The 22,338-nt window shown below is 39.8% G+C and overlaps 2 protein-coding genes and 1 non-coding gene across 3 annotated transcripts in view; 2 read left to right on the top strand and 1 right to left on the bottom strand.

The window, feature by feature from the left end:
• Positions 1-605: 605 nt before the first annotated feature.
• On the bottom strand, positions 606-12,402 carry ptcd3 (pentatricopeptide repeat domain 3). Its single transcript, XM_054597694.1, has 23 exons — positions 12,304-12,402; positions 11,845-11,897; positions 10,663-10,702; positions 10,513-10,558; positions 10,340-10,408; positions 9,570-9,674; positions 9,184-9,307; positions 8,997-9,100; positions 7,951-8,115; positions 7,710-7,770; positions 7,194-7,276; positions 6,355-6,499; positions 6,134-6,184; positions 5,936-6,025; positions 5,175-5,203; positions 4,582-4,688; positions 4,231-4,309; positions 2,662-2,752; positions 2,400-2,485; positions 2,166-2,311; positions 1,947-1,988; positions 1,379-1,537; positions 606-768 (listed from the first exon to the last, which is right to left on the bottom strand). The coding sequence occupies exons 1-23, from the start codon at positions 12,375-12,377 to the stop codon at positions 723-725; spliced, it is 1,995 nt and encodes a 664-aa protein (XP_054453669.1). The 5' UTR covers positions 12,378-12,402; the 3' UTR covers positions 606-722.
• A 252-nt stretch (positions 12,403-12,654) lies between these two features.
• The window catches only part of polr1a (RNA polymerase I subunit A), a 29,958-nt gene continuing 20,274 nt past the window's right edge, over positions 12,655-22,338 (top strand). Inside the window, exons 1-16 of the mRNA XM_054597336.1 lie at positions 12,655-12,769; positions 14,198-14,306; positions 14,451-14,546; positions 14,744-14,893; positions 15,129-15,239; positions 15,975-16,060; positions 16,470-16,558; positions 16,768-16,848; positions 17,362-17,479; positions 18,176-18,314; positions 18,522-18,683; positions 18,952-19,074; positions 19,492-19,719; positions 19,848-19,955; positions 20,056-20,202; positions 21,923-22,114. Of these exons, the coding sequence (XP_054453311.1) occupies positions 12,663-12,769; positions 14,198-14,306; positions 14,451-14,546; positions 14,744-14,893; positions 15,129-15,239; positions 15,975-16,060; positions 16,470-16,558; positions 16,768-16,848; positions 17,362-17,479; positions 18,176-18,314; positions 18,522-18,683; positions 18,952-19,074; positions 19,492-19,719; positions 19,848-19,955; positions 20,056-20,202; positions 21,923-22,114 (2,046 nt within the window). The 5' untranslated portion in view covers positions 12,655-12,662. The remainder of the gene's footprint in view (positions 12,770-14,197; positions 14,307-14,450; positions 14,547-14,743; positions 14,894-15,128; positions 15,240-15,974; positions 16,061-16,469; positions 16,559-16,767; positions 16,849-17,361; positions 17,480-18,175; positions 18,315-18,521; positions 18,684-18,951; positions 19,075-19,491; positions 19,720-19,847; positions 19,956-20,055; positions 20,203-21,922; positions 22,115-22,338) is intronic.
• Positions 21,112-21,248, top strand: LOC129090609 (small nucleolar RNA SNORA5). The gene has a single exon (XR_008531200.1). It is a non-coding gene; the product is annotated as a small nucleolar RNA SNORA5 (small nucleolar RNA).

The raw sequence follows: 22,338 nt of genomic DNA, 5'->3' as shown, positions 1-22,338 counted from the left end.
GATTTTAAAGCAAGCAGTGTGTCAGCCTTAAAAGGCTGGAATGATGTTGTAATTAAGTTACACACACACACACACACACCTCTGCCACTTGTCTTGTATAGACACGCTGTCCTTAAATTCCTCAGAATCTGCAAAAACACAGAGTGCATTCCTGCATCTGCACCCCCCCCCATCTGTTTCACTGCATGTTTCTGCGTGCTGGAGTTCTACACGGATACTACGGGACATTTGAAATGTCCACACCACAATTACAGCACCGTCACTCGGGACACACTCATGCAGCATTTTTAAGGAAGTGGCTTATCAGTGATTTGAGGAAGTTGGGTCAGTTATCACCAAGAGACATTTGCCTCTGCTCCTTTTCCTCCAAACCACATTTTCATGGTCATGCATAAAAATATGCATCCCTTATCTGTGGTCTTTCACCGTCATGTTTTGGTGATCTGAAAAGAATCGTCTAATGCAAACAGAGCGGGAATTAAACTGTAAAATATGACATGTGGTATAACCCTGAAAATGTAGTAACTTGAACACTCCCTAAAGAAGGAGAAATGGCGGCCTCTAGCTGACGAACAAAAGAAAGCATGGCAAGAGGTTTAGAGCTTATTTAAGTGACGTATATTTTTATTACACAGACATAGAAACAAACACACACTCTATGGATTATCACATTTTTGTATTAATGTATTGGCATCATAGCGGTTCACCCACTATTGTCTCCTTCAGTCAGAAGGCTCTCCTGTGGCCTCCAGTTCAGATAACACGGCTCTGGATGAGACAGAAAAATAATATGAATCATTTGAGTTCAAATGCAACAATAACCTTTACCTCTCTAGTTGTCAGCAGTGTAACTAAACAAAAAAAAACCTAAACATCTACATCTCTAATCTAAGATGCTTCTCTTCAGGACAAGGGCCTATGTGCAGCTGTAACTAAGAGCCATGTTTCCATAGTACCAATCAGCAGTCATTTTCATTTAACCAAGGAAACTTTCTTGAGCAACTTTAAGAGAGATTTCTGGGGAGTTTTTTTATAATGTTACTTGTCTTCGCTGAATTTTGACAACAAAATGTCCTTCTGTTGAATTATTCCAGGAGGCGAGCATGTTCTGCTGGGATGAACCAAGCAGAGCAAGGCGATGTTTGAAACAGGTCTTAAGTTACCCAGAATTCAATGCAAACCAACCCTACTTAAAGTAATGAAGAGCAACAGCTGTATGTGACACTTAACCTTAGACATATATCTGAAGTCTGGCTTATAGATCTAAATCTATCTTTGTCAAACAGGTGTTTGTAAAATGATAGTTATCGGCCCAACTCAAACTCTTTCCCCTTTATGTTTCCCATCATCTACAAATGTTTGAGCTTTTACTCCTCACCTTTGCTCCTCTGTCAGATCAAACCCAGCGAGTGTTTGCTTTGCCAGTCTCGGTGTTGCAGACAGACAGAAGGCTGCTGACAGCTGAACCAGCTCCACTGCTCTTTCAGGAGAGCCGCCGCTGCGGCACGCCGACAGGAAGTCCTCCAACAGCCCCTCTCTGGAGAATAACACAGCGGGAAGCACACGGTCACAAGCAGCCAATAAACACAAGTATTTATGCCAAAAATGGGATGAAATGCCATTCATACAACTTGTTTTAACTGTTGGAACAGTTGCATCCAGAGTAACTTACATAAATGTGTTGCTTAACTATTATACGAATATATAATTACATTTTATTATCTTGTGGTAGTGACATGTTTACGGTTTGTGTTGAGAACCTCCTGTCTAGACAAGTTTCAGGTGTCAGAGCCAACAAAAACTTTACAGGTTTCCCATGATGGTAGTTTTTCAAAGTAAAATACCAGCATTTTTTTTTTTTTAAATGATGTCATAAATTAGAGCTCTTTGAATGGTTGTTTGTCAAGTTGGATTTCTGTGCATTTGTAGTTTGGGCAGAGACTTACTCGGGAACTTTGTTCTTGGATTTGAAGAGCTGCAGCATCTCCCTGCAGACAACAATGGAGGAGAAGTCAGATCCATTTCACTTTAACATCATTCAGCAGTAAGCATTAAGATAAGATAAGATAATCCTTTATTAGTCCCGCAGCGGGGAAATTTGCAAATGATTAGCAGAGACAGACTACGGTAAAAGCTCTTCTGTAAGTGGACGGACTGACTCTCACCAGGCCTGTTGGGTCTTGTTGGCCCTCAGCAGCAGGGAGGTGATGTGTGAGAGGGAGACATTGCTCCACTCCAGACTGAGCCTCCCTCTGTCTCCACCGAACACACTCTTAACGTCCAGAGCACACGCCGCAAACGCCTCCTGAACCTGTGGACACACGGCCGTGTATTCACAAACACAGATCACATTCATCGCTTTACTGTCACCTCTCATCATGCCACCGCGCCTCACTGACCTCAGGACTGTGTATGTCCCTAGCCATCAGGGTGAGCAGCTCCTCCACCAGATCGGACTTGTTATCGTGACCCAGGGTTCGGATGTCTGGAACGACAGATTTGGAAAATAGTTTTTACAACTCAATTCAGTTTATAATCGGTGAAATGTAAAGGTGCAGGGTTTATAACAATGTTAACATGGTCTTTGTCGATAACTGGGGGTCAGATTTATACTCCAGATTTTTGTACTTCCTCTAACCCTAACGTTATCTCTAAACTCACCTTTCCATATCGTGGGCAGCAAGTCCAGGCGACCGTCTGTGTCCAGAGCCTGCAGCAGGTCCCTCAGTCCCTGAGGCTTCGGGTAGTACAGCTGGAAACATAATCAAAAGTACTGTTAATTCACATAACGCAAGGGTTATATTAAGAAAGATGGGTTGATTATCCATCTCCCTTTCTCCTGAGGTAAGCTGAGTCTGTTAGACTATCCCATTATTTTGCATGACAAATTAGAGGAATCTATGTGACAAGCACAAACGTGAAACAAAGGCCAAACCTGTGGTGACCTTAAACTGCACACCAAACTCTCTTAGATTAATCATAGTTTTGCATTTGTGAGTTATGGATTCTGGAAGAAAAATACCCCAATGTGGAAGAATTTGATAATCTGGGTTCCCACTCTGTTCTACAGACCATTTTCCAGGACATTTTCAATAATGGAGCTGCTATGACAGACACTGATCACGGCAATAACTAATACATCCCTTTTTTTATGCAAGTTATATTAACCATTAATGCCCTTGAAACCAATAACAGCCTCCAATTATGGCTACTGACAAATCTATTCAAACATAATTTAAATTGCCTTTACCGAAGCTAGTCACGCCCACTGTGAGCTACAGGTACCAAACTGAAACATGTCATGTCATTTTATGGTCCATTTTAGCTCAACAATGCTGTATTGCGTTTGGAGAGACGATAGGTAAAAGACCCGGGTTCCTATTCATTATTGTATGACTCTCTCAACAATGTCCAACACACATTTAAAAAAACACTAATCCTAGCTGGGGTTGGATCACAGACCTTAAACCTTTGTAGGCAAAACAAGCCAACAAGCATGTGAACCTCTGCAACGGAACAAAACATGCGAACTGATTTAACATCCTTTAACCCTTTATGGTTTATGGTAACCTTGCAATGTGTTCATATTAATGTTTAAACTACAGTTTAAACATTAATATGAACCCTAACATAACTTAGCCCTTCAGATGGCATTGTTCTCCGTTTTGGGGAGCTCTGATGGATCCACTAGTAGTTGATTCTCAGTTAATGGAAAATGGGAGAATGTTGAAATTAATTTTCAGGACAACAACTATTTTTCCTTAATTTCTCATTTCCCATGTGTTTTCCATGACTGACAAATTGCTGTTTGCCAGGTTTTCCAAGACGTGTGGGAACCCTGATAATAGAGGGTTGGTGACACAGTGAAGTACCAGCTGCAGCTGAAAATATATATAATGAAAATTGAGGCAGTAGCTCCAAAATGATGGAACGCTCTGCCTGCACACCTACGGTTAGCTGAATCGGTTCTTTCTTTCAAATGCCAGATTAAGATGTACCTTTTTAGAAAGGCCTTAGTATCAAACTCATGCTCCAGGTCTGCTTTTAACTTATGCTTTTATTGTTTATTGACTGTCTTTTGTACCTTCTTAACACGCTTTTATGTTTTAAGTCTTGTTTTTATTGATTTGTTTTTGTTTTCTTGTTTGACTGTAATTCTGCTGCTGTTAGACAAAATATGGTCTAGAGTATTACAGCTGAACAGACATGGAGATGTGGCGTTGTACTGACCGAGGGAATGAGCCGTCTGTACCACTTCAGCACCTCGTCAATGTGCTCCATCATACACAGCAGGTTGAAGAAGCGACCACTGGATAGAAGGGAGGAGAGGTCCAGTTAAAAAAAAAGGACAAAACTGTGGATTATCATCTACAGAATTAGATATAATATGTATAGATATAATCAGTAGAGTTCAGGCTTCAGGCCGCAGTGAGGCTCATAGATATATGTCCTATGACTTCTGGTTAATTAAATCACCAGCACCTCCCATTTCCCACTGTCACCCCGAGGACAGCTATAGGAGGTAAAGCGAATGTGTTTACGGCTGGTGGGAGTTGTTTTTTTGGTTTTTTTTTTACTTACTAATAAACACTTTGCTGGTAGGAATCTCCCAGAAACCTCCAGTTCTCCCCCCGTTCTACTAGACTCTGGACCGTATAACCCATCTCTAGATCTTTATTATCCAGACACTGTTGGGACAAAAACAGGCAGAGAACATCAGGTTAGGTGAACAAACAGACACATTATTGTCCATGTTCATGTAATGTACAATGAAGTAAAGAGAAGGATCGGTGTATCTGCATGTTTTAAGACAAATTTAGGACTAGCATTTTAATAACTCTTAAAATGCTAGTGAAAATTTCAATGTAATGAAAGAATAGTGTCCAAACCAGCCTACATTGGATAACAAAAAGAGAAATTATTGTTTTAAAAATGTGTATATTAAAAAAACAATGGCAGGATCGATTGAATTGGATGTTAAATAGCAGGTGTAATTTGTCTTTTAACAGCAACACTTGTATAAATCTTAAAGTAGGCAGAGACACAGAAGTGCTTGCTGAAAACAAGGCTTAAAATAACCAACTCTGCCTTTAAGACTCCATCATAAAAAGGACTTGCACTTTGCAGTAATTCATTTGTGATGAATATTTAAACAAGTAATAAAAAAGACTTACTATTCTCATTGCACTCGAGAAGAATAGAACTGGAAAGAAAAAGAGAGAATATAACATCAGTATTAAAAGCCAAACTGTAATGGGTAAATCCCTCTGCTTTGTCATGGAGATTATAATTCTTCATACGTTTTTAGCAGCAGGCAACCGGAAGTTCTGAAAAGTGAAGCCAATGCTGACGTGCCTTAAACTTGCATTCTTTCTAATAACCATCACATGGCAAATCCTCTGGTTGTAAATAGAAGTCAGATTGTATGGAATTCTATGAGAAAATTACCCTACTTCTGACTTGATCTATTACCTCGGTAAACATTGTAAACAATTTGGGTATCCTTTAGGGCGTGGCTACCTTGTGATTGACAGGTTGATACCACGACGTTGTCAGATCCGTGAGTTGTCTGTGTTTTCGTCTCAGAGCTCAAACCCATTCATGATGTGTATTTTGTTCATGTAGGTTAATTGTAACAATTTGGTTATCTAAAAATATCTTACTCAGCGTTCGGTTGTACTCCACACTCTTGCAAAAAAGGCCAAAATGCCGAACTCAAGGCTTCATAACGGCAGTCCACGAACCAGTGGGTGACATCATGGTGACGATGTCCATTACTTATACTTAGACTAAGAAGGGAAACTTAAAAATTGAATAGAACAGATGTGCCTCATTGTCACTGATTACTGATCCAGCTGTAGGGTGCATCCCTAGCTTTAAGTCCATTTTGTAAATAAAATATGTACTATCATAATACATATGCACGGCAACATACCATCATCGGGGTCCTGGCATGTGAAGCTGGTTCCTGACAGCTCTGACATCACTTCCTTGAGAATGTCAGTGTTGCCCTGTCCAGAGGAGGCTGAATAGGAAACAAAGCCACTTAACACAACTCAGCATACAAACAATGGCACCAAAGACTGTACTGGTACTAATGCCCTAGTGTAATGAAACATCACACTCGGGTTACCTGCTTTGGAAAAGACTGCCAGGACGTGGTCGAAGGAGGCCAGGCTGGGAGCTGAACACATACAGACACAAAGTTCATTTTTAGCAGTAGACTATGGATCATCCATAGTTCCACACTGATACAATGGTGTCTTACTACTGTACCCCTGTGTGTGTGTGTGTGTGTGTGTGTGTGTGTGTGTGTGTGTGTGTGTGTGTGTGTGTGTGTGTGTGTACACGCACCTATTCCCATTGCCTTCATCTCATTCAGAGTGTGCAGAGCTTGTGTTTTGGCCAGAAAGCCACAGCGTCTCAGAGCTTTGAGAACACTGTTAAAGGTGATCAGGTTGGGCTGAACTTTCTGTTGACTCATCTGGTTCAACAGCTCCTGCAGACGGAGAGCGAGAAACAAATGGGGGTTTCAACAACAGTACAGTCAAGGCCATTTTATCACATATGGGACTTTTACCTCAACATACGGCTAAAAGAAATTTCTAAATTTTAATTCACACACAGCATCATACTTTATGTCAATATATATGGATATTGAATAAAAAAATAAATAAGTAACTATCAAATAAATAATCATATGAATAAATTGTGTCCAATACATTTATGGAACAATTATTTGTAATTTTCTTTAAAGAAATTATAATAAATCAAGCATCAGGATGAAATGTTATTCCATCACTCTCATTTACATACCAGGGCTTTATTGGCTGGTATATTTATTTGTTTGTATGTGTTTATTTAATAGAAAATAGAACAAGGGTGATAAAATAATGTTTCAAATAATGAGGTTGTGTTTTCTTAATTCTTAAATTATTTTGCACTCAATATACAAATTCTCCACAATTTATTCAAATGAGTATTTATTTCATAGTTTATGTATTTTAATCTAATATTTACTTTCTTCTGGGTTAAAAAAGAAAAGAAAAATGCAATTAACTGATTTAAGAATATGACAATTTAAATAAACAGTGCAATGACATTTGACACTTTTTACAAGGAAACCTGGTGACGTGTTTGAGATCTGTACAAAAGCTGTGTAGCGTTGAGCAAAACAGTTAAAGGCATCTTACAGTGATCAGGTCCCATCTCTCATTGTATTTATCTCTGACATCTGGAGCTGCTGACATCAGAGCGTTGAAGATGTGGACGTCAGCTGGAAACAGAAGGTACACAGAAACTTCAGCAGGTTGTCTGTTGGAAAACGTCACTCTTTGGCCCCATCCCATGGTACTATCAAGAATAACACTTAAACTGACCAATACAGAAACCAACATACTAATACATATATTAATTAAGTTGTGGGAAGATCAAAAGAAGACAGTAAACCAACAGTGGAGGAAAATGATATCTTATTGTGTACTGAAGGGAATGTCATTTAGTTTGTAGTGTCACTAAAATACATATTTTAGTGACACTACAAACTAAATTACATCATGATGAACACAAATCTGTAACCGCTTCTTAACTGAAATCAAAATTACTGTAGAATTTATTCAAATGACCTGCATAAGGTACTTTGCCATTAAAGTGATGCTTTATACATCTAATGAGCTATTTTTGTCTTCCTATTGTCTCTTGCAACTCACCAGTGACTCTGTTGTTAAGCATGTCTGTGTACATGCTGAAGGCCTTTGCGTAGGCTCCATGCTGGGGAGAGACAGACAAACATGTGCACTTAATCTACAGAAGATGCACCATAATGACCATTTCACTGAAGCAACAATCTCTTCACACTGCAATAAGCACCCAGTGGTTCCGCTGCACCTTCTTAACAAACATGAAGAGGCTTTCCAGTGCGAACAACATCGGTGATGAATGTGTTCATACCTTCACCATGCCTCTGATCAAAGCGGAGTAACACCGCGTGTCTCTCTCTGGCAGCAGGTTAAAGATTCTCTCTGCGTTGCCGTTTTCTCTCCAGGTGGACCTCAGCAGGTCTGACGCCCGACGGAACCTCGATTTGCTTCTCTTCACCTCCTCTCCGGACTTCTCCTGAAAACACACAAAGACACACAAAAGTAAGCACGCACATATACTGCAATATTAATATGATGTCTGAAGTCTCCCACTGAATGCGGCTGATGCATAATTTTACCTGCTGCAACAAAAACACCAACTTTGGGTTTGTTTAGTAGATGTATTGCAGTTATTTAGATAATTGATTAGCTGTTTTGAGCCATTTTAAGAAAAAATGGCAGTGTTTGTTGTTGGTTTCTTTGGACTTGAACTAAACTGGATATTTTTGCAAGGTCTAAACAGTTGGTTGGACAAAACACGAAAAAACTTTAAACAGGCCCTATTATGCTATTTTCCGGCTCCTCCCTCCAGAAAGCAAAGTCTGCTCTGATTGGCCAGCTAGCCCGCTCTGTTGTGATTGGTCAACGTTTCGCATTTCTAAAAACTCTCCCTCAGGGGGTCCAGCTCTGTTTCTCTTTTGTTGTCTGAGGGCGGGTCAAACTAGGAGTTGTACGTCACTTCCGTAACATTATGACCTCATAAAGTTACGGAAGTGAAGGAGAGAATTCAATCGAGCCGTTTCAGGCAGCTCAGGAGCAGTGATTCTGGGAGGGGGGTAACTCCTTTTAGGCGTGGACTTCAGGTTTTACACTCTACGGACCTTTTACATGTACAAAAATATATATAACACACTAAAGAAGAGGGAAAAAGTGGAAAAGCATAATAGGGCCACTTTAAAATCAGTAATTTTGGACTTGTTGACACTATTTTGTGATGTTTTATAGACAAAACAAGTAATTAAGAAATAGTTGGCTGGTAATTGATAATGAAAATAATTGTTGGTTGCAGCCCTAACTGTGTCACTGCTATCTTGTCTCTGAGCATCACCCTGAGGTTTGGATCAGGGGAGGACTCACCGTGTCCTCTGCCTGTGGTCCTCCGTCCTGGACAGGGTCTCTGTCACAGTAGAGACAAATCAGGTCTAACAATTCATGGGTCGTTTCCATAGAGACCGCTGTGCCTGAAAGAATTTAATTGAAGAATTGATGTAGCAGCATCCCATAAACAGAGAAAATGCGTGTGTGTATGTGTGTGTGTTCTCACCAGCTTGCAGCAGTTGATCATACATGTCAACAGCGGCTGTAACTTTCCTCAAGCTAATTCGTTCCTTCAGTGCCTCCTCACTCATCTCCTCAATTAGCAGTGTCACGGTCTCTGGCATCAGACACTACACACACACACACACACACACACACACACACACACACACACACACACACACACACACACACACACACACACACACACAGATCGGAATCAAACAATATCACTAGCTATTTTAATCTGTTACATCAGCAATGTTTCAAACATTAAGGTGAAACAAAAAGAGATAAGTTTGCTAAGAGAGTAAAGCTACAGTTTAACTTTCAGAGCTCTCTGGACTGAACTTTTTTTTTTATCCTGCTGTGTGACCATGTTTGATTTCTTACTGGTATGTGTGGTTCAGCAAAGTCTTTGGTGAAGAACTTGGGATTGTTGTTGACAAAGTATTTTGCCGCAGATCTGCCGGACTCCTGAGAGAGGGAGTACAGCTTCTGCAGAGAGAGGGACGATGACACATGATCGGTTACAAAATACTGATTGCTAAAATAATCATATTACAGCAACAACAACTGAGAGTGCACTCTTTACTTTGATTGCGGATACAACAGAACTCTGAACTGTTAGTACTGATAAAATAATTTCCGTATACCATGTTGTACATAGGTGTTAAAATGATGTTATGACTCGAAATACAAGAAGAAGAAATTGAACCAAACTTATTTGGCTCCCTGTAAAAGCAAAAAAAGAAATATTGAAAATTTGATCTATTCAATTTGTAAAGGATAGAACATTCTCACAGCACATGTTTTGCATTGAAGTAAAACCACAAGTAGAACTATTAACACTAACTATAGGTCCCCAAATACAGCCATAAGGAACTTTATTAATTACACCTGGACTTTTCCTGGCATGCTTAAAAAGTCACCATAAAAAAAGGGTTATTTTAGTTTTTAGTCTTTGTCTACAGGGTAACAAAAGCTCTTTAGAGTAAATAGCATTTTGGATGAGATACAAAATCTGTACCATATTCACATAAAACGCAATCAACCTCTATATGTAATACAAGTGACTACTGACTGATTTCAGAACAGAAAACAAAAATAAGCCAGCCGAGTAACGCAAAGTCATTGTGAAGTTCAGAGTGTTTTTCACGTACAAACTCAGGGTTGGTCCTGGGAGAGAGGTAAGGGTCATCCTGGAACAGGTAGGGATGTGCTGTAGGATCCTGGTACGAGTAAAGAAGAAAATGTAACACAGAGACATACGGATTCACGGGTAAACATCCACACTGAAAGATCATCAGAGGGAAAGATGTGAAGGAGCTCTCACCCTGCTGACAGTCGAAGCCAGAGCCTCCAACACTGCCTCCTTGCTCCTGTTGAGGAAAAAAGTGACATTAATACATAGTCGTGTTAATAGACTAGGAGGTCGTTTTAAATAAGCTCTTTAAGACGTCATATAGCAGTGATGGACACATACCATGTTTTCTTCCTGGGGATGACAATAGTATCTGTAGATTCTGCAACGAGACAGAGGAAAAGGTGTGACTTTAACGTCACTGATGTGTTACAATCAAGTGTAAATACCGCGTCACCTCTGATGTAGTTAATGGGTGGTTTGGTCAAATCTAACAGATGGGGCAGAAATTCTCCAAATCTAGATATTTCCTCAATAAAGCCAATTATTTGAAGGATCAGATGTTTTATTCTTAATTGTTATTATCGACAGATCCACAGAGAAGACCAGCTAACACAAATCAAAGTGGAATAAATAGTGCATTTGTTGGAGACATATTTCAGTTGCAGATTAATACACGTTGCTCTAGTGAGTAGATTTATAGCTGCAGGACGGTGTATGTTGTAATCAGCTCAAAATAAACTGCAAGTGCCTCTCTCTCGCTTTTGTACGAAGTATTAAATCAATTTCAGTAAGCGTGTTCAATACTTTTTCCCTGTGTCATTCCATTTTATTACACATAACTTACTTTCTGAACTTATTTGTTTGGTTGTCTTTGTATGTATGGATTACTTGGGTTGTTACCGACATCTGGTGAACTTTCATGTCAATAGCACCTTTAGAAATATATTTACTGAGAACAATGGTGACGTTGTATATTCGGTTACACAGGCAACAGTTGTTAGTTGTATCAATCCATTCATTAAATAAAATATTTAAAAAAAACATTTACATCCTTCTCATTAGGATTTAGTTCTAAGCACAATCAGTAACCCTGAGGATGAACACAGGTAGGCTAAGTTTATATTCTGAAGCACACTGATAATGACATCGAGAGCACTTATTGAATTCGTATTTGTTTACTGCACTTATCCTATTCGTAGTAGTTTGTAGCACTTATTGTATTCGTATTAGTCTGTTGCAATTATTGTAGGTCTGTTGCATTTCAGTTTCGTAGTAACTTGCCTCTGCACTATACTTTTGCTCTGGTTTATGCTTTAAGATGCTTGTTTAAGAAAGGAGATGCACTGATGACTTCTGGTGACTAGTAGTTCTCTTGAATACCTATGTTGAATACACTTCCTGTAAGTCTCTTTGGATAAAAGCGTCTGCTACATGACTGTAATGTAATGTAATGTAATGTAATGTAATGTAATGAGAGGAGTGTCTCACTCAGGACCAACATGATTATTCATATAGATGTACCTTTATGAGCCTCTGCAGCTTGTTGTCGCAGCGCTGGAGTCCAACCAAAGCTCCTGAAGAAGAAATAAGAAACTGATTCAGTCCTCCGGCAGGTGGTGTTACAACACAGACACACATGCTGACCACACTGTATAACATCTATTATGGAAGACGTTCAACCTGCTGAGATAACAAGACAATGATCAGAGCTGATGAGCTGATGGCTGACAGCATGTGTCCTGTTGTAAAAGCAGCCCTGACAACGACACACCGTATGCCAGTGTTCAGGTTAAACACATCTGCTTAAATATCAAACATCTGCTCCAGTGACGTAGGCTGGCTGCATGACGACATGACCTCCCGTCAGACGATGCTAGCTGCTCAAGTAACACTCATGGAGCTAAAAATACAAATTAAAAGTTAAATTAAAAAAAAGCACAAAGTCGATAGGTTAACATTGTGGCATAAAGAAAGTCTTACCTGTGACTGCACACCTGCATGAAGCGGCTGTTCCTCTGGACGCATCGTCCTACGAGCCGTATGGGCGCCGCCATGTTTGTTACACTGAAGGCTTCTGGGAGGACGAGACCAAGTGTGCTGAGGAACGGGGGGGGACAGAAAACATAAAGCTTTATACTCTGGAGAAAAACTTAATCACAACAACACGTATCACTGAGCCAGTTGAACGAGTCATTGTGAACCAGTGACTCTAAAGGCACAGGCTCTGCGGTGTCGGTGGCAGAGCCGGCCCGTGTGTCTGATCCCGGACCCCCCCGGCCCCTCTGGCCTCGCCTGGTCCAGTGGTCCCACGTGGTTCCCTGTGCTGTGAGTCTCTATCAATGGCCGCAAAGCGTGGCTGCTTCTCCAACATGCTGTTTGGGAAAGACGTGCCATGGCGGCGGCTGGAGGGCATGTCGTTTGGCATGTACTCTGCCGAAGAGATAAGGTGAGAGGTCGTAATGTTAGCATGTTGTAATGTTGTAATGTTGTAATGTTGTGATGTTGGGCTCCATTATGCTGATGACCACACACGTGTTAGCGAGGAGCTGCTAGTGTGGATGTCTCTCACAGATTCTATACTACTTTGGTTCAACCCTATCAACTTCTATTTTTATCTTTATTTTATTGTATAATATGTGTATTTATTGTCTGTGTACTGTGTAGTTAGTATATAGTATGTGTATTTATTGTCTGTGTAGTTGTATAGTATGTATTTATTGTCTGTGTAGTTGTATAGTATGTGTTATTGTCTGTGTAGTTGTATAGTATGTGTATTTATTGTCTGTGTAGTTGTATAGTATGTGTATTTATTGTCTGTGTAGTTGTATAGTATTTATTGTCTGTAGTTGTATAATATGTGTATTTATTGTCTGTGTAGTTGTATAGTATGTGTATTTATTGTCTGTGTAGTTGTATAGTATGTGTATTTATTGTCTGTGTAGTTGTATAGTATGTGTATTTATTGTCTGTTTGTATAGTATGTGTATTTATTGTCTGTGTAGTTGTATAGTATGTGTAGTTGTATAGTATGTGTATTTATTGTCTGTGTAGTTGTATTGTATTTATTGTCTGTGTAGTTGTATAGTATGTGTATTTATTGTCTGTGTAGTTGTATAGTATGTGTATTTATTGTCTGTGTAGTTGTATAGTATGTATTTATTGTCTGTGTAGTTGTATAGTATGTATGTGTATTTATTGTCTGTGTAGTTGTATTGTGTATTAGTATGTGTATTTATTGTCTGTGTAGTTGTATAATATGTGTATTTATTGTCTGTGTAGTTGTATAGTATGTGTATTTATTGTCTGTGTAGTGTATAGTATGTTATTTATTGTCTGTGTAGTTGTATAGTATGTATTTATTGTCTTTGTATAGTATGTGTATTTATTGTCTGTGTAGTTGTATAGTATGTGTATTTATTGTCTGTGTAGTTGTATAGTATGTGTATTTATTGTCTGTGTATAATTGTATATATGTGTATTTATTGTCTGTGTAGTAAGTATGTGTATTTATTGTCTGTGTATATGTATTTAGTATGTGTATTTTTATTGTCTGTGTAGTTGTATAGTATGTGTATTTATTGTCTGTGTAGTTGTATAGTATGTGTATTTATTGTCTTGTCTGTGTAGTTGAGCTGCTGCCACTTGAATTCCCCCATGGGGATCAATAAAGGAATATAATAATAATAATAATAATAATAATAATAATAAACCCTGTAAGGGCCTATCAAGGTGACACTTAACCGCCCAAATACTGATAAAGCTCACAGTTATCCCCTAAAATCATAAAATAACCAAAACAATTGCTAAGAATCCAGTGTTATTGAGGAAGCTGGTACTGGTTGTGATGATGCATTCTTCTCTCGTCCCTGTCCAGGAAGCTGAGTGTGAAGGTGATCACTAACTTCAGGTTACTTGATGGTGTTGGGAACGTGGCCCCGAACAGCCTGTACGATCTGGCCCTTGGGCCAGCAGACAGCAAAGAGGTGCATCTCCACTGAAAACCGTTGTGTTACCATATACAGTGATGACAACTCTGTATAATGCTGTGGATCTGTCCGTACCTCTGTGTGTAGTTTAAGATTGTGAGCCTTAACTTTCATGTTCCTCTCTGTAATTGTTTTTACCAGGTGTGTTCAACCTGCTGTCAGGACTTCAACAACTGTCCAGGACACCTGGGACATGTAGAGCTACCTCTACCTGTATACAACCCGCTGTTCTTTGATGTAAGCTCTTCCACAAATGCACACACATGTTAACGACTTATTATTACTGGGTGTTATACTGGTATTGATGGACTTAAGATCGATTAGTGTGACTTTTTAAATTACTGTCTACAACATGTTCTACTCTTCCTGCCTTTGTGATCATTTCTAATATTTTGAATGCTTTTCTCTGACCTCCTCCTACTCTCCTGGATCAGAAACTCTACCTGTTTATTCGTGGTTCCTGTCTTTCGTGTCACATGTTAACATGTCCCAGAGCTGCCATCCACCTGCTGCTGAACCAGCTGAAGTTATTGAACCATGGGGCCATGCAGGAGGTCTACCTAATAGAGCAAGTTCTTTACCAGGTGGGTTTAAAACTTTCTATGGTGAATTATCCTGGCAGGTTGTACGAACTAAAGCACACTTTATCCCTCCACAAAAAAATCAACCATTACTCATCATTACAGAAATTGTAATGTTATTATTTTGTGTGTTGAGTTGGATAGCATTTCTTATTTATTGTGATTGTGTTAGTATAGCTCTCTGATTATACTTAACTTATTCATTAGTGTGAACTGTGTGTTTGTGTGTGTGTGTTAGCTCTTGGAAGAGAATCCCAAAGCCACTGGAGATGAGATCGAGCAGGTGCTGAAAAAGTTTACAGACTCTATAGTTGGAGTGAACGCTCAAGGTTCAGAAAACACCAAACCGGTGAGCACACCCCCCCACATCTAACACTAATATAACATTATTATAAGAGGTACATAATATGAATAAAAACAAAGAAAACTAAATCATGTTACAAAAATGACTTGTATTCACCTCAGCATCCTGTAGTTTTCAGTTTTGAATAGAGACAGCTGGGTGAACTCAATGTGCATTCACTTTACAAGTCAGGCCCACAAACTGAAGATAGAAATTAACATGTACATATCGGCAAGGAAATTGATTCTTAATAGTTTGCATTAAAACTAGGGCCATCACTTGATTAAAATATTTAATCACTCGATTGTTTATCGTTAAACACAAAATAATGTCACATTTTTAAGTGGTTCAAAATGTTCCTGTAAGGGAGATTCAATTCTATTGTCAACACGGGAATGGCCAAATGTGCTAGTTTAAAGAAAATGTATGAATATTTATTATTGGAAAATCAATTAACATCACAAGACAATGAACAATCTTGATAAGTAACCCTCACAGGACCTGCATTTAGCATAAACAAATATGCTAAAATCATAACATGGCAAACTCAAGCCCAACTGGCAACAACCGATAAAGATAAGATAAACACATTGACCTACTAGACTTTACGTCACTTAGTAATATGACAAAGTAAGCTTCTAACACAATGTAGTGTATCCAACCTTAAGCTTATTGTAACATACCATGGCACACTGGCTTTATGTTTTGCGTGTGTGCGTGTGCGTGTGTGTGTGTTTTCAGATCAAACACCTTGTTGAAAAGAAGAACAGTTTGATCACTGACTTCTGGAAGATCCATATGAAAACTAGGAAGTGCCCTTACTGCGGGTAACTTGATTCTGATTTAATGTTGAGCTATAATACTCTCTGTACTTACAGAAGTGTATATGCTGTACTGTGTACCAACTGTTATGTCTTGGTTTAGATATGGGTTGTATTGCAAACCAAGGACTAATCTCCCACTGGCCACCAGAAGTAAACTGCTGTACATGACCACAGTGAAATATTCAGATTGTTATGCTTGCATTCAAAAACTAAGCACACAGGAGAAAATGTCCGCTGTTGTCCGCTATCTTTGTGTTGTATTAGGATTATAATGATGTCAACCTTACTAATGCAAATGGTTATTTGATTAATAAGAGGCTGGAAATATAGGTTACTTTGCATAGATAACAGTCAAATTCCTAATGGTTAATTTCATGCCCTAATCACGGTTTCTGTGTGGGTGTGTGTGTAGGAGCGGCAGATTTACAGTGCGCCGTGAACACAACAGTAAGCTGATTCTCACAATGCCATCAGGAGGACAGACCACTGCAGACGCTGATGGTTAGTAATTATTTAAAGAAAATAAAATAGCTCATATTGTCCACAGGCTGTTTATTATTGTGCCAACAGTTATGCAGGCTGGAAGAGACTTCATGAAAGTGGTGTGTGACCTGTAACTCTGCACCACCAACATGGATCCCACTGTTAGCCCTGCCTTAACACACATACAGTAAATAGTTATTAACCGGCTTATGTTTCTGATGATGCAGATGATCTGATGGCTGGAAAGAGAGTCTACCTGACGGCTAGCACTGCTAGAGAACACATCAATAACCTGTGGGTGAAAGAAGGTAGGCCCAAAAAAACAACGTCCCACCAACATGTGCATAAACCTGGACTGTTCATCGGCCAGTTCATATCATTTATAAACATTTTAAAGTGAATATTTGAAGTGCGCCATATTACTTAAAAAGTATTTGATTTGAAAACTATCATATTATGGAACTATTATTTTTTTTAAACATCTGTAAAAATGGCATCATAGGTTGTAAATGTCGAAAAGATGCAAAAAGGATTTAATACGGAATCGTTATGTTTGTTATTGCTTTGTGTTTTTGAGCGCCCTTATATAGGCTTTGTTTCATTGACTCATTGAAGTGTTATAAACTATTATAAAAGGTGATTTATGAATGATGTTACTAACCATGTCCTTTTCTAGAAAGTAGAACTTAAAACATTTTGAGGATGCAAAATGGAAGAGTTGCAAAACAAAAGCCAAATTGAGCCAAAAGCTCAATTGCTTTGTCTGTTAAAAGGCAACATTTTCAAAATGTAATTGTTATTTCCTCTCTTTTTTTCCCCAGGTTTCTTCTTAAAGTGTCTATTCGCTGGCCTGGAGGAGGGGACGATTTCAAGGGAGGGAGAGGGTGGGTTTTATCCAGACCTCTTCTTCCTGGAGCTTCTGGTGGTCCCACCGTGCAGGTAGAGTGTGACCCAACCACAGAAATAAAGTAGGAGTAGACATTCCCATTCAAGGCAACGTAGCAGGATGGTCAGAGCTGCGGCCATTTTTTATTCGTACCGTAGCCATTACGACAGTTGTAGCGGGCTGACTTCCTTATAAACTTAACAGACCTACAGCAAGTAGCAGAAAAACTGACTAAGTTTTGCAGTAACAACTTTAACCAACACTGTAGTTCTAACATTAACTACTTTCTTTTTTTAATTAACTGATTAAAGCTTTATCCTCACACTCTTGTCACAGCGTAGGAAAGCATATAGCCATCTCAAGATGAGTGACAACTTTGTTCGGCTCATTTACTGCAACCAGTGTAGCGTTTAAATATTGTGGAATGAGCAAGCAAGAAAGCTAGCTAGCTAGCTAGCTAGCTAGCTAGCGGAAAGCTCTCTAGTTAGCTATCTTGCTAATTCCGCCATGCAACACTGGCTACAACACTATAAAGTCTGAATAAGAATTCTAAGGTAAATAGAATCAAAAGAAACCTATTGGGGCGGTTACAAAACTAGAATACAATCTCAGTTTAAAAATATGATTATAATGTTATAGTGGAAGAATTTATATTGTGTGATCATAAAGCTAAATACCAGTAGTATCGATATTAGCAGAGGTTGTTCGACCATATTGCTTTGTCACACCCCTCCTCCTCTCCCTGTCAGGTATCGTCCCATCAATCGACTGGGTGACCAGATGTTTACAAACGGTCAGACGGTCAACATGCAGGCCGTCATGAAGGACTGTGGAGTCATAAGGAAACTCCTGGCTCTCATAGCAGGGGAGAAAACTGTGGAGGAGGAGGTAAGATGACATGTATGTGTGTCAAAAGTTTCTGTGTTGAACTCTGTCCTCACAGTTGTTCCCTTTTATTCTTTTTTTAAAATCCATGTCCGTGAATAGTAAGGCACAGATGCAGAGATCTTGATTTTTATTTATTTTTTGTGCTGAAGCAAACCAAACAGGGATTGTCAACAACATGTCAACCCGTCCTCTCTTGTCTCCTCTCAGGCTCCTGAACAGACGGACCAGACGTTTCTGATAGGTATCCCCGGACTGACAGTAACCGATAAACTCTACAACACCTGGGTGCGACTGCAGACCCACGTCAACATCGTCTTTGACAGCGACATGGACAAAATGATGACAGAGAAATACCCTGGAATCAGACAGGTATCACATCTCACAACTCTGCGGTGCATCATGACCTATTTTATTTTTTATCAGATCACTGTTTTTTAAGCCGCCTCTAACACATCGATCAACAAATAAACATGGTGATCTCATATTATAGGACTATAACGAACAGAACAAATCATAACATGGTCTAACAATCTGTTACGTGACAAAGTGTAGCAGATCAGCTTTTAGCAATGTAATGAGCCTTGTTTACAATAAAGACCAAAAGCCGGTTGCCTAACTGTCTCCCCTCCTCTGCCAGATCTTGGAGAAAAAGGACGGATTGTTCCGGAAACACATGATGGGAAAACGAGTGGACTACGCGGCACGATCTGTCATCTGTCCAGACATGTACATAGGGACCAACGAGATCGGAATACCTATGGTACATCTGACTCTGTTTGTGATTATCTTATAGAGAGTGCCAGTACAATAGGAGAAAAACGGACCTTTCCCTTTCTTCAAATCTTCGTAGCAGGATTGTTGGAGCGTCTGGCATTTTAATGTGTAGCCTCGCCGTTGTGACCATTGTAGCGGGATTACTTCTAGAAAAACTAAACCGACTGACAGCAGGTGGCAGACTCACTGAGTTGAGGTTTTGCAGTAATGACTTAAACAAGCAGTGAAGCAGTTATGTTACTAACATTGAGAGCCAGAGTCAATGAGTACAATTTAGCAAATTATGTACGATCGAACATCTGACAGATTGCACATAACATGATATTAGAAAATATCAGATACCCCAAGATCCATGTTGGATCCGGAATGAAACAAGCTCTCTGTCTCTCCCCCGCTTGTGCAGGTGTTTGCCACCAAGCTGACCTACCCGCAGCCTGTCACGCCATGGAACGTGAAGGAGCTTCGTCAGGCCGTCCTCAACGGACCCAACATCCACCCCGGTGCCTCCATGGTGATAAACGAGGACGGTAGGAAAACCATCCTATCAGCCACCAGCCTTGCACAGAGAGAAGCCGTTGCCAAGCAGCTGCTGACGCCCTGTCCCGGTCCACATAAGATGCCCATGAAAATAGTAAGTCTGATACTATGATATGTAATTGTTGTATTGCACAGACACAGAACCTTGACCACCCTGTAGAGAGAGTTAACCCTTCATGGTCAGTGATGCAACACTTCACTCTTGTCCTTTTGTCTGTCCAGGTGAATCGTCATATAAAAAACGGAGATGTTTTGTTACTCAACAGACAGCCAACTCTGCACAGACCCTCCATACAAGCCCATTGTGCACGCATCCTACCAGGAGAGAAGGTACGATCTATTCTATCCAGACTCTATGGTTTTGTGTTGTGTTAGAAATAAACACATGATATATAACAAATTGCACATTTATCTTCATGTGATGCTGCAGGTATTAAGGCTCCACTATGCCAACTGCAAGGCGTACAATGCTGATTTTGATGGAGATGAAATGAACGCGCACTTCCCTCAAAGTGAGCTGGGCAGAGCAGAGGCCTACACGTTAGTCAGCACTGATCAACAGTACCTCGTCCCCAAGGTTTGTATATATACACATTTTAGTAAGATTTTCAGAAACATAACTCGCCACAGTCCTTAACTTAAGGTAACCATAGTTGTCGCTCCAGTTGTCCCAGTTTTTAATCTGTACAGTTTTAACTCTTTATTTCATAAAGCTTTTACTTGAGTGTTTTGATATTAGAAAAGCTAAACATGGCATCTGTCTAGTTCCATTAGACCTGAGTCCTGTTTCAGACAGCAGGATTACACAATCGTCTGGATCAAATGTAGACTGGCCAAGTTTGGAAGGAGATATAAGTTTCTAAAATGTTACTTTCTAGGTAAAAACCTGTGGCGCTAACATTAGCAGAGCACGTTAGCAGATCATGCTCTAGGGTTAGCACTTCTATGCTAGGCTAGCAACTGAGGGTATACTGAATGTAATGATTGTTACAGTGAATGTAGACAAACCCGGCTTTACAGAAACGGTGGTGTTCCTTTATTTCATTGTCTTGATCGCCAGGTGATGTAGTGGTTCACTTTACACTGTGATCTGTAGGCCTTAGCTGCTATCTTTATCTATTTACCTTTTTTCTCTGCTGAATCATTTTGACATTCTGGATATTTATTTCCAAACATTGGATAATATTTATTCAGAGAAGGGTCAGCTGCTAAGCTATCTAACAGCCCAAAACAGAGCATTAATGCTTTTAGCTGACTCCTTTCATGTGAGACTCTCTATGTACTGTTTATTGTAGAACAGGCCAGACTAAACAGACACAGGCTGAACACCAGAGTTTTGTTACCGTTACTTAAATGTACTGTATCAGGTTATTTCTACTTAGTTACAACTGTCTTCATTAGGTTGCCCCGGTGTTTGAATTGGAATAAAAACTAGTATCTGTACACTGTCTGATTTGATATAAACTTATGTTCGTTCTACCTAAAATGCAGCCTTGTCAAATTCAGTGCTTCCCCCTCAGTGGATGCCACTGGCCAAAATGGCTGCTACAGTGAAGGTGTAGTTCATGGGCCCCATGGTGCTCCATCATGGCCACTGGGGATAAATATGTACTACACACAAACACAAACATGTTATCAACTGAACTGAACCGGTGAAGAGTGCTACTGAAGCTGCCACCAATAACCTTCAGTGTCTACCAAACCACATACACAACTGAAGCTGATATTAATATTGTCTCCTAAATCTCGTGAAAGAGTGAGTCCTCATCCAAGTTGTCGAAATCAGCCAAATATTCAGCCATGACCTTGAAAATCTATCAGAGAACATTAAGTAACACTTGCTTTACTCCCACACAACAAACTATTTCTAAGTCACAACTACATTTTAGATTTACACTTCTCCTTAAACAAGACAAGGTGAGACAAACAAACTGATCAGATCAAGCGAAAGATAAAGGTTTCTCTGTAGTGTCCTTTCCATAATGTTGACAGACACTTATAATACCTAGAGACCATACTGCGTTAGGATCACACCAGTCGCGCACCAATTGGGCCAGGGGGGTTTGTTCTGTCCGTTCTAACTTAACCTTCATTATGATGTCAACAACATACCAGAAACGCTTCGTGACCGCATCTTGTCCACAGACTCACAAGGTGAAAACAGTAGCAGCGTCACTGTCACTGGCAACAGTGCAAAGTAGCAGGCAGCTCACTTTAGCCATCGGAAGCCTGTTTTAGTGGCCTACACATTCTTATAAACATACACAGGTCAGCACTCATGTTTTCTCTCTCTTTAGGACGGTAAACCTCTAGCGGGTCTGATCCAGGACCACATGGTATCTGGTACGAGGATGACGATACGAGGCTGTTTCTTCACCAGAGTCCAGTACATTGAGCTGGTTTACAGAGGACTGACTGACAAACCAGGCAGAGTCACACTGCTGCCGCCGGCCATACTCAAACCACAGCAACTCTGGACAGGAAAGCAGGTAATTGAACTTGTGACAAAGCTTGGGCGATATGACACGATTATCATACGAAACGATATTGGTTTGCCAAGAGAATGGTCCTCACATGTCCATGATAACAGACCAATATTCAATTATGCAATGCCAGTTATTCAATTCAATTCAGTTTATTTTGTATAGCCCAGAATTACAAATTTGGAAACAGTAATTGTGTTAATGGCCTTCATTTAATGGCATTATTAGCA

This window comes from Anoplopoma fimbria, chromosome 4 (genome assembly GCF_027596085.1).
Source record: "Anoplopoma fimbria isolate UVic2021 breed Golden Eagle Sablefish chromosome 4, Afim_UVic_2022, whole genome shotgun sequence".
NCBI classification, from domain to species: domain Eukaryota; kingdom Metazoa; phylum Chordata; class Actinopteri; order Perciformes; family Anoplopomatidae; genus Anoplopoma; species Anoplopoma fimbria.
The sequence above is the reverse complement of the archived record's forward strand: the minus strand, read 5'-3'. Positions and strand labels throughout refer to the sequence as shown.